The sequence below is a fragment of the Artibeus jamaicensis genome, unplaced genomic scaffold (assembly GCF_021234435.1).
Source record: "Artibeus jamaicensis isolate MK-2021 breed Jamaican fruit bat unplaced genomic scaffold, CSHL_Jam_final scaffold_3151, whole genome shotgun sequence".
Classification (NCBI taxonomy): Eukaryota; Metazoa; Chordata; class Mammalia; order Chiroptera; family Phyllostomidae; genus Artibeus; species Artibeus jamaicensis.
The window spans coordinates 4,737,287-4,749,536 of NW_026522037.1; the positions used below are offsets into that span (position 1 = coordinate 4,737,287).

The 12,250-nt window shown below is 54.9% G+C and overlaps 1 protein-coding gene across 1 annotated transcript; it reads right to left on the bottom strand.

Annotated features, from left to right (window-relative positions):
• Window positions 1-4,534: 4,534 nt before the first annotated feature.
• LOC119036222 (uncharacterized) lies at window positions 4,535-10,705 on the bottom strand. The gene is made up of 3 exons (XM_053656956.1): window positions 10,697-10,705; window positions 7,117-8,437; window positions 4,535-5,308 (listed from the first exon to the last, which is right to left on the bottom strand). Exons 1-2 carry the CDS (start codon window positions 10,703-10,705, stop codon window positions 7,145-7,147), a joined length of 1,302 nt encoding a protein of 433 aa, XP_053512931.1. The 3' UTR covers window positions 4,535-5,308; window positions 7,117-7,144.
• Between the last annotated feature and the right edge of the window lie 1,545 nt (window positions 10,706-12,250).

The following is a 12,250-nucleotide window of genomic DNA, read 5'->3' on the forward strand; positions in this document are numbered from 1 at the left end:
CAAGAAAACCTCAGTGCGCCGCAAAGTCATCTGAAGGTCATGAGGCCTGCAGGCGGCTGGGCCGAGACTGCACACTTTGGCGCCTTCTCAGGCAACAGCTGACCTGCTGCCCACCCTCTGCAAACTGCCCCGCGCACATCAAGGCAGACTGGGACAGAGTCATGCCAAGTGTTCAAACAATCGACACACATCGAGGGCTTAGAGGAGTGCCTAGCAAGTGCTGCTCAGTACACTAGACTTATTAATAATTAAACACAGAAAGAACAGGAAGACCTAATGCTAAAGACCTGGGGGAAGGGGATGGGGGCCTTCAGGCCAGAAGCTCCTCAGGGTGCCGGGTTTCAGTCCCCTAGATAAGCCTGCGAAGAAGGACCATGAAAGGAAAACAAACAGTTCTTAGAAATGAAGAGCCACACGTCAGGCCGCCCAGGTGCTAGGCGAGCTGACCCCCAGCCCCTGTCTGCGTGCCTCTGTGGGGACTGGGGCCCTCCCACTCCCCCGAGGCCTACTGAGCTGCAGCTAATTCAAGTGTCACTGCTTGATCTGGACATGGCCCCGTCCCATGCATTCTGCGAATGGCCTGCACCCTCTGTGGCCCAAGTTCAGAAGCCACGGCACCTGACCCCAAGCAGGAAGGACAGGCCCGTGGGCCTGTGGGATGGAGGGGAAGGACGTGTGCAGAAGGGATGCACGTGGGCAGGGCAGCCACGCAACTGCAGTCGGCCCTGGTGTGGGGGGCTGCCTCAGGAAGCGTGTCTGTCTGTGGCCTAATTCTGCCCCTTCACCTCCCAGATACATGAAGTGCAGAGGCTGAATGGGCAAGGAGCCCAAATCAACCCCAAAGGTAGAGGGACCAGGGTTTTGGGCAGGGCTGATCCCAGACCCCTAAAAAGCTCAAGCCCATTTCCAGTGACTCCTGGGTGGGACACGCCCCAGTGTGCAGCCTCGTCCTGCTGGCAGAAGGCAATGGCAGGGCTTGGGGGTCCCAGTTATGCACGGAACCCCAGCAGTGTGTGATGGGGCAGGGGTGAGAAGAGGAGGGGCTATCGTTGCAGGGAGCTTCCAGAAGCATGACTCTGAATCTGAAGCATCCTTCCAGGTCGTTGGAAGGCAACGTTGTCGAGGAAGGCCCTCGGAGCTCGTTGTGCTTTTAACACTCACTTGGCTTGATTAGAACTCTTTTAACTGTTGAGACACGTGGTCTGGGCACCCGCTTTGTGCCCCAGCCTGGGCCCTGCACGAGCAGACAGGGTGACGGCGGCACCCGGAACACTGCTGGGGGCTGCGACAGGCACATGAATGGTCTCAGGTGAAATAAGGGGCCTGTGGGCTGGGGAGGAGGGGCAACGGACGGGTCAGGGGCTCAGGGCTGTGAAGTGTGGATTTCTCACACTTGCCCAGCACTGGGGCTGGGATCTGACCCAGGTGCCTGGGGCCTTACAATGGGAAGGCTGTCCTTGAGATCAGCCAACAGAAGCAGCCAGGTGACGGACATTCCTAAGGCTCCAGAAGGTCTCAGCCTCACAGAGGAAAGTCATCAGCTTCACATCCCCACCACCAAACACACACGGTTTTGCTGTGGTTAGACTAGGAGACTTAATTCTCTGGTGAGGCTATCCCCCTGCATCCGAGGGTCCCAGGGGTCTCAGGAAAGGGCTCCGGAAGGCCTTCAGGAAGCTGGTTGCCCGGGACACTTGTGTGGGACACAGGTGCGTGTGTCACCAGATGCGGCCCCCATCCCTCCCTTGTCTCTGGACTTCCTCCGCACATACTTCCTGCCATTTCCTCCTGGGCTGGAGCCAATCAACCCCTCCACCCGTTCCTTTCCTACGGAGGGAGTTTCCCTATTTCTTTGTCTTAACCCCTTCTGTTTGGGGCTGGTAGCTCTCACAGGGGGACCTCTGAGGACATTTTTGGCCGTGTCGGTGAGCAGGGAGCCAACGGCATTCAGTGGATAAGGGCTAATTTTATTCTATTTACATATCTGCTACAAACTTATTGAGCTACGGCATGCACACAGAAAAGCACACATCCTAAGAGCCCATGAATTTTCGCAAAATGAGCACAGCCCTGTAACCAGCACCCAGACCCGAACCTGAGGACGACCAGAGGCCCCGAAGCCCCCTTAGGCCCCTTGTGGTCACTGCCACCCAATGGGAATAGCCACCACCCGACTTCTAACCCCAGGAATGGGTTTTTTTGGAACCTCCTAGAAATAGAAGTGGCATCATGCCATGTAACTCTTTTGACTCTGGCTTCTTGCCCTCACCATCCTGTTTGTGAATTTCTCCATGTTGCAGCGTATAGTTCTCGATGGGCATCTGGGTTGTTCCCAGTTTGGAGCTATAGGAATGAATGTTGGGGCACCCATTTGAGTGAACATTACCCCACCACGCTCTTGATTCACAGGTGCACACATTTCTGCTGGGCATACACCTGACAGTGAATGGCTAGGTCCCGGGGCAGGTGCATGTGCAGCCTCAGTGACTGCCTAAGTTTTCCAAAGTTGTAGCAACTAACATTCCCACCCACACACTGAGAGTTCATGTTGCCCCACTTCCTCACCAACACTTAGCATTGTCTGTCGCTGGTTAGCCACTCTGAAGGGTGTAACGTGGCGTCACATTGTGGTCATGGGCCATTGGTAGCCTCTTCTGTGAACTGTCCACTCAAGTCTTCTGTCCATTTTCCTGCTGAGTTGTTTCTGCCCTTTCTCCTATGAATTCACTGCTCTTTATACAGTGTAGAAATTACTTCTTGGATGAGTTTTTGAATTGCAAATGTATTCTCTCATTCTGTGACTTATATTTTTGTCCTCCAAAAGTGTCATTTGGTGAAATAGAATCTTACGGATTTTGTAACAGAATCTTACAGGACTTCACAGATAGTAAAATTCAACATTACCTTTAAGGTTAGTAACTTTGGGTCCTAGGTAGCCTTTGCCTACCCCTTTATTTCCCTCTAGAAGTTTTATAGTCTGACCTCTCACATTTTGATTTATAATCCCGCACACCTTCTGAATGATCCATCAGACATCTATGTAGGTGAAAAACCTATTTCTAAGACCTGACCTACAGCCCAGCTCCGATTTACACATAAACACAAAGTATTTTTACGCAGTTTAACATACACTGAGTTTCCCAGAATGTAACTCCTGTGTCAATTTGGAAAAGATTATACTTTGTTTTACTTGGAACTTTACCAAGATTTGAGTCATCATTTCAGAAAAAAATGCGACAGCAAAGCTGCTCGGGGTAACCTGGGGGGCACGCCTGCGTTGGCCTCTGTTTCTAGATGACTGTATGTTGTAAACGGACATGCATACTTAGCTGACACATTTCAAACTATTGACTATAAAGGATGTTTCAACACTCTTCAATTGGTTATTGTCTTACTTCTCTTACACTTACTCAGAGCTTGGAGCCAGTATGTGACCCCTTCAAACACATCCCCTGCCCGGTGTGGCCTGAGCATCGGCGCACGTGAGTTTTACCAGAAATCACTTTTCCAGTACGAACAGGCTGTGACATTAACTGGGGGTCAAGCAGTATGTGTTTAGATACATTTCATTTCATTTCAGGATGGTGAAGGGGACTCTACCACGTGTGTCCGAGAAGAAGGGACCGTGGGGTCCAGAAGGGGGGAGACCGGCGGTGTCGCAGGCTCTGCCAGGGCCTCGAGCTTCAGACCAGAGGGGAACACGCAGTCTCCTAACCACAGACACACTTGTGTCCTAAAGTGGAATTCCTCTCGGGCCAACAACTTCTTGGTAACGATAAGGTTCTTCTCGTTCCCTTAGGGAAAGAGAATCTCCACACCAACCCCAGGAGGGACAACACACCGGTGGCCCTGCCACTCAAAGCCACCTCCCCCCACCACCACCTGCTGCCTGAAGTCAGGCCTCCCTGCTTCTTCCCTGGGGTGAGTCACCCAGGTAGGAAGGTCTGAGTTCAAGCCCGGCGGCACCACAAGCTTGCCGTGTGCCTCTGGGCCCGTGGCACACATTCACAAAGGAGTGGAAGAACCTGCGCGCGCACCCACGTTAGTCAGCGGGTGAGAGCCACTCCCGGGCACTGAGTGCGGACCAGGGGCCGCCTCCTGGGCTCATCTCCCTTCACCGTCACTGCCTGGCCTTGAGGCTGGGCCTGCTCGCGTCCCCATTTCACAGATGAGGAAAGTGGAGGCACAGGGAGGGTAAAGACATGGTCTAGGTCACACAGCTGGATAACGGCAAAGCTGGGAGTAAAACCCAGGCAGTCTAACCAACTCCCACTCAGTGATAACTTGCAGGGAGAACAGTGCCCAGCACAGGGAAGATGCTCAAACACAGGCAGCTCTCGACTACCATCCTGTGCCCACTGGTCACGCTGCCCTGAACACTATATTGTGCTGCCGTACCGCCCCTCCCCCCATGAGAACCAGGCACATGCCTTTGGTTTAACTGCATCTAATATGTCACAGCGGACATTAAACAAGTTGACTTCTGAGACCCCCAACTGCCTACACTGGGCAGGGTTTCTCAACAGGACACTAGTAAAAGTGAAGTTCGTTTTAATTTACCTGCGAATGGTACAGGGAACTCTGTGTTTGCCGTGGAATCCACGCTGATGTTTACCAAGAAAATCCAATCCCATAAACAACAAAAAGCAGACTGTGTCAAAAATATTTCCAGAGCCCAGGCCACTTGTGCCTGGGAACACTTGACACCAGGAAGCACGAGGGCCCCGCCGAGGGCTGGCTGCGGCCGGGCCTGGGCTGCACGTCTCCAGAGCCTTCCGTCTCCTCCGAGGCAGACCAAGGTCAGGTATGGTAAACACATTGGCTTCCAGTGCAAAACAGACTCCGCTTCCAGCAGGTGTGGCAGCTGGAATTTTCCATCTTTGAAAACGGTTGCGGGCTGGGAACGGTCGGGAGCTCTGTCGTGTCGGGCGAGTCCTGGCTGCCGTCCAGCCGTCCGAGTTCGTGGTCGTGAGCAGGCGGCAGGACCTGGGCTTTGGAGTCTGGTCTCGGGGCACGTGCACACTGTCACCCAGCACTCACAGCACCTGGGGCCTTGCGGCTATTGCGTCCTTGTCCCTCAGAGGGGGAGGCTGGACAAAGAGAACCCTGCCGCGCCCCCAGGCCTAGACTTCCAGCAGCTCCGAGAAGCTGGCGCTTCCACGATGCGGGTTCGGTGGGTGCCGGCTCAGTGTGGAGAAGCCAGGACTCGCTGCCTGTGTCGCCGCTCCTCTCGGAGCCTCGTGTCACCCTCAGTGAAGTCAGAACGATGCTGACCTCACGGGCCGCCGCAGAGCAGACATGTAAAAGGCTGCACGTAAACAGATGGCGACAAATGTTAGCGTTTTCTCACACAGTTGTCCACCTTCTCCAGTCACCACATGGCCCCCACTCTCAGCCCTGGACCCCTGGACACTCAGGCCACCACCTCCGCGCCCCAGGCCACCATGACTTTCCCCCAGTAATGCCAGGGGTCTAGACTCTTAACTCTTCTGCCCCAAACTCCTAGACCAGGAGTCTGGGGCTACAGAGGGAGCCACCTGATAAACTGATACATTTATATTCCTGTCACTTCCCCAGAAAATTTGCAGTAAGAATTCTAATGGGCCCTGGCTGGTGTGGCTCAGTGGGGTGAGTGCCAGCCTGCAAACCAAAAAGTCGCTGATTCGATTCCCAGTCAGGGCACATGCCTGGGTTTGGAGCCAGGACCCCGGTTGGGGCCACGCAAGAGGCAGCTGATGGATCTCTCTCTCACACATTGCTGTTTCTCTCCCTATCTCCCTCCCCCTCTCTCTAAAAGCAAATAAAATATTTTTTAAAAAACAAAGAATTCTAATGGTAGACTTTCAGTGCATAGAACAGAAAGGAATCAGTAAGTTAAACATGGCAACATTTGGGGGGAAATTCCATTCCTTGGAGATGCCGGAAAAGCAGCACTGGGAATGTCTCTCTCTCGGTGAGTATTCTGCACACAGCAGCTGCTCCCTGCCTGGGCTCACGCTAGGGCACCCATCTGAGGACCAGGGATCGCATCTCGGAGCCGGGATTCTTGTTTGCTTTCTCCCGTCGCCCACCTCAGATTCTTTTTGGAAGGAGGTGAAGCGTAAATGAAAAGTTGGTAAACAAAATTCCTTCTTTGGTCTCATACGAACAGGCCTTGGTCTCTCTGGGCTATTTCGCGGCTCCCAAACTGTAATTATTGGTTGCTTTTTAAAGTGTCCCTATGAACTGAGAGTCTTCAGTTGTTCTAAATGCATTTGGGATCCTTCTGGGCCGGGGAATTAAAGGGGACTCTTCATTCCTGTAAGTCAGAGACTGGCCTTGACTAAGGAAACATTCCAAGGCCATTGGCGTGCTGGGTGGCGAGACGGGCTGATTACAGCTACTTCCCAGCATCCTCCAAGGGGAAGGTCAAGTTGGCCTTAGGGAGCAGTAGGCTTCCTTGAGAGTGTGACCTCCAGCCTGGATGACCCTTAAGCGCTGGAGCCCTGATCCCTGTGATCCTGGATAACGGGAGCTGAGACACACACCACCGGACCAGAAGAATTGTGGTTTGGGTGGCCACGAAGTCTCCCTAACATCGTGGGAGGTGGGTAACGCCCTGACCCACTCCTGCCTTTGGAAAGAGAGAGCCATTCCCATTCCCAAGGAGGCTGTCAGCTCTGCTCTGGTGTCACAACCCAGGCCGCCTTCACCCTCCCAGCACCCAACGCAGAGCCTGCAGGGGCCTCAGGGAGGGTGGGAGTCTGAGGAGGAGGCACTGCGGCCTTTGCCCATTAACACCCATAGTGGTAACAACAGAGGACACTTACCGGGCATTTCACCCCCAACAACCCTGAGAGGTGGGCGCCCCTGTCGTCTCCATTTGAGAGAAGACCAAGGATGAGAAGGGCAAGTAAGTCCCTCAGGGTGGTAAGTGACAGACTGTTGAACCCAGACCAGACTGGGCCCCTAAGCCTCACTTGAACGCCTGTGTGAGTCCGCTGCCTGCTCCGCCCCAAGCCTGAGAGCTGGGCACCTGGGCCCTCCAGTTCCTGCTTCCCCATCAACCCCAAGGCAGCGTGGTGTGTACAGGGCAGGCTCCGGGGCCAGGTGGCTCAGGTGTGGACCAGCTCCAACCTTTATTCACAGAGTGGCGGCGAGCAAGTTACTGAACTCTCCGTGCCTCTGCTCTTCCGTCCACGTGGAGGGAGGCTAAGCCCTCATCGGCTGCAGTGGAGACGGGCTGGGCTGGTCTCTGTAAGGTGCCCAGGCGGCAGTGGCGCTCAGGTGAAGGCCGCGCACAGAAGGTTGTGGCGCTCAAGGCGGAGGTTGAGCAGAACGCAGTGGTGCTCAGGCATTGGTGGCGCTCAAGCGGCAAAGGCGGCACACAGAGTTGGTGGCGGCAAACAGGCGGCGCTGGTGCACAGAGTTGGTGGCTGCGCACAGGCGGCGGAGGTGGCGACAAACAGAGTTGGTGGCGGCGCACAGAGTTGGCGGCGGCGCACAGAGTGGGCGGTGGAGCACAGAGTGGGCGGCGGAGCACAGAATTGGTGGTGGCATACAGGCGACGGAGGCGGCGGCAAACATAGCTGGTATCGGTACACAGGCGGTGCTGGCGCACAGAATTGGCGGCGGCGCACAAAGTTCGCGGTGGCGTACAGAACTGGCGGCGGCGCACAGAGTTGGCGGCAGCACACAGGCGGCGAAGGCGGCGGTGAACAGAGTTGGTGGCGTCGCACAGGCGGCGGAGGCGGCGGTGAATAGAGTTGGTGGCGGCGCACAGACGGCGGAGGTAGCGGTGAACAGAGTTGGTGGATGCGCACAGGCGGCGGAGGCGGTGGCAAATAGAATTGGTGTCGGTACACAAGCGGTGCTGGCGCACAGAATTGGCGGCGGCACACAGAGTTCGCGGCGGCACACAGAATTGGCGGCGGCGCATAGAGTCGGCGGCGGCACACGGGCGGCGAAGGCGGCGGTGAACAGAGTTGGCGTGGCAGAGGCGGCAGTGAACCGAGTTGGTGGCGGCGCACAGGCGGCGGAGGTGGCGGCAAATAGAGTTTGTAGCAGCGCACAGGCGGCAGAGGTGGCGGCAATAGACTTGGTGGTGGCGGCGCACAAGCAGCGGAGGCGGCGGCAAAGAGAGTTGGTGGCGGTGCACAGGCGGTGCTGGCGCAGAGTGTTTGGCGGCGCACAGAATCGGCGGCGGCGCACAGAGTTGACGGTGGCGCACACAAGGCAGTGTCACAAAGGGGCAGCGGTGGTGCACCGAGCTGGTGGTGGCACACAGGTGGCGGCGCACAGGCGGTGGCGGCGCACAGAAGTCAGTGAGCACAGGCGGCGGCGGCACAGACTTGGAGGCTGCTCTCAGAAGGCTGCTGCATATATAAGGCCGTGAGGCATAGAAGGCGGTGACGCACAGACTTGGGGGCGACGCACAGGCTCGGGGGCGGCGCACAGGCTTGGGGGCGGTGCACAAGCAGTGCACAGGCGGCGGCGCACTAGAACAGCTCCAGACACACTGGGCGCTTTACGCAGCTCTACAACCTCCAGCTAACTGCCCGCTCAGCACTGCCACCTGGGCATCAAGCAGGCAATTCAAACTGGCATAAGCCAAAATTGTTCCTCCCTCCCAAACCCGCCTTTCCCCGGTCCTGCCAGTCCCAACACCTGGCAATTCTATCCTTCTAGGGGCTGAAGTCAAACATTTTAGTTTTCCTGTCCTCCTCTCTTTCCTGCACATTTCATGTCCAACTCACCTGCTAATCCTTTTAGCTTCACCAGTAGGTATACCCAGAATCCAGCTCTGTCTCACAGCCTCCACTGCTCCCTGGCCCAGGGCTACACCCCCTACGACAGGGAACCTCGGCACCCTCCTCTCTGGGCTCTCTGCTCCTGCCCTTGCCCACAACTGTCTTCTCTTCCTGCGGCCAGAGCAGCTCATGCCAGACACGGAATGCTACTCAAGGCTCCCGCCATGCCCAGAGAAAATGTCAACATTCCATCCCCAGGCCAGAGCTGGTCCCCGCCCCCACCGCGGCGCTCCCTCTCGTTCATGTCTCTCCACACTCACTACCTCCCGCTTTCCCTCCTAGACCCATGGCCCTGTGGTTCCGTCTCCTGGAAACTCCCCCTCCCCTGGACGTCTACAGGCCTCAGTCCGTTCCCTACCATGTTCTGTGCTCTCGCACCAACTCATCAAAGCAGCTTTTCTTGACCACCCTCAAGAAAACAAGTCCCAAGGTGTCTTCCAACCTCGCATGTCACAAACCAACACATCACCAAACTTCCCCCACCCAACTCCGCCGTCTTGATTTCCCCCCAGAACCGCCTGTGCAGCGGGCTCAAGATCAGGTGCAAAGGAGGCAGAAAGAAGTGGCCGAGTGCTGAGAAAAGCATCTGGTGGAAACGTGATTCCTTTGACCGCATAGGGAGATATCGTGTAAGTAAGTATATGTTATTTTTTTGTTGGATAGCAACTCATTGCTCCAAAACAGCATATGGGGCCAAGTAACTCCGAGGAAGGTGCACTGAGAGAGACCCGAGACACATACTCAGCCTCCCTTCCGAACAAGTAAGGCCGGAAGTGCACACTAGCACCTCCTGAGCAAAGAGCTCGGACCGAATGCATCTGCTCGCGGTCCCTTGTGGAGCCTCACTCAAACTATCCTGAAGAGATTTTTTTAAAAGACCTAAGCAGACAAGAAAAAATGAGAGAGGTGAAAGTAATAAGACTTTGGGAGCCAGGAAATTTTTGGATAAATAGCAAATGAGCAGCCCTGACAGCTGAGTTCCGTGCTTTGGAAAGCTCACAGCAAGAAAACCCTGGAGCACCTGGATTAATGCTGAGCACAGAGAGCGCTTGGAGAACTCCAGGCCCCGCGGCTTGGCACTTCTGGGACCGAGCAAGGCTGTGGGGAAGGAGAACAAAGAATCATGGAGTTTGGTTGAAATCTGTCCCTTAGTCAGATGCCTGGAGCCCCTCCCCCACCCGGGAGAAGACTGACTATTTGCTTTCCATGGAGGGTAAACATCAGGGACTCAGGACTGGGTGCCACCAGATCCAGGTGATGGGGCTTGAGAGCCAGGGGACCCTATGAGAAAGAGGGGGGTTCAGTGATGGAAGACCTGTCCGCTTTCCATCCCCCTTCCCCTACTAAGACCCACAGTGCTGGCGGCCGGCCAGCCAGCCTGTCCCCTCCAGACGGAGGCCAGGAGACTCCCCTCTGCTGTGTGTGACTGACTCCAGCGAAGAGGCCCGAGACACTGAGACAGGCCCCCCTCAAAAGCTGGCACAGCACAGCACCCCACAATAAAACCCACAATCCAGAAGTTCCCCCATTCAGAGGACCACAAAGCCTCTGCAAGAGTGTCAGGGACCACACAAGCGAATCAGAGTGACCGGGAGGGGACAGAAGCCACGCAGGGAGGAAATTTCCAGGAACTGTCACTGACAACCTTTGCAAGATAAGAAAAGAAACTGCATCCATGAAATGGGAACAGAAAGCTATTTTTAAAAAGAACACTTACAGAACAAAAACTGTTTCTTGAAAATTAAAAATGTGAAAACAGAAGTTGTGACCTCATCTTAACTAATTACATCTACCGTGAGCCTATTTCCAAAGCATGTCACATTCTCAGGTTCTGGAAAAGCCCAGAGTGTGGGTCAGACAGTGTCTGGCCCAGCACCACACCCAGGAACAGGAGCCGAGGAACTCACCCGGCTCATGGTGGAGGGCTGGCCCTGGCTGGCCGGTGTGCACCAGGGCAGAGGGCAGCCAGCCCAGACCGGGCAGGTAGGAGGCTCGGAGATTGTGTCAGGAGGGTGAAGTTGAGAGTCGGGGGTTGAATTAATGATAAATGCATAGAAAATTAAGTCACCACAGCAACAAAAAAATAATGGTTAACTCCAGGAAAAAACAAAAGATTGGCTCCTAACCTCAGCTCCACAAGGCCTCAGAGACACGTATAAGAAACAATGAGCCCTTATCGAGCCAAAAGTACAGCACAAATATGTCAGGAAGCCAGGGAGATGAGAAGTGGTATAAGTGGAGGGAAGGAAGTTTGCTGAGCCCTTATCTTCCGCAGTTAATGGGTAAATCGAGGGGTCAGGCCCAGCGCTGGGAACGCCAGAGCTGCCGATTTGAGTACATATGGAGAGACGGAGCAAATATTGAAGGAGCCGAAAATGCCGGCCCTGGAGAAGGCACGTGGGAGGGGCGCTGCTGTTTGTTTCCACAGGCCCCACAGAACCAGGCAAACTATGCACACACAGAGCCTCCACTAGAAGAAAGTCACATGGAGAGGAAAGCGCCGAGAGGCGGGTCAGCAGCAGCCTGGGGCCTGCACACCGCAGCATAATACCCTGTACAGTTAACAGAGTTCGTGTCGAAGCTCTGGAGTCGGCCTGATGCAGCAGCGGTTCTCCACCTGCAGCAGTTCTGTCCCCCGACCCCCACCCCAGGGGGCATTTGACAATGTCAGGAGGCATTTCTGATCGTCACACCTCAGTCGAGAGGGAACATAGTTCAGACAGGCAAACTTAGTTTAAGTTAGTTAGAGGCCATGGAGATCAAGGGGAAGACACATACCAGGTAAGATTCTGGAGTTCAGGACAGCAGTCTGGGGGTACATGTATGTAGCAGTCACCTGCCTTTCAGAGCAGGGTTTTGTGAGGGCTTTTTAGAGCCACTGTTTACCCACTGACTGAGAAGCACTTACCAGACGCCCAGAATTCCTGACTAGCAGAAGGTACAAGGTAGTATGTTCTTCTTGTTTTAAGCCACTAAATTCGGGTATAATTTGTTAGGCAGCAATAGATACCCAGTGGGCAGTGGGAAAACAGTGTGAAGAACGCCAAACTCAAAAGCAAGGCAGCCAGATACTGGTGGGCAGGGTGGGGCTGGGTGGTGAGGAGCCCAGAGGGCCGTCGAGTCTGAGCTCCTCTGTGATCCAGTGCACATGTTACGTGTTCCCAAAAACATTCGCCTGACGAGGAAAGCAGAGGACTGAGCTGTACTGGCAAAGATGCATGTTCAGAACCGGACGCCATCTCAAACACCTAACAACAACAGAAACAAACCCAGTGAGTCGCATCCTAGCGTAGCACTGTTCTCCTGGGCGACTGCAGCTCTAACGTCCTAATTAATAGTTAATCATCGTGGCTGATGCTTACTTACGGGTAACTAGCTATTATCATCCCTGTTTCTGCTGAGGAAGCCGAGGCCTCCAGAACTGATTCGGTTTCTCTACAGTCCCACAGAACCAGGACGTG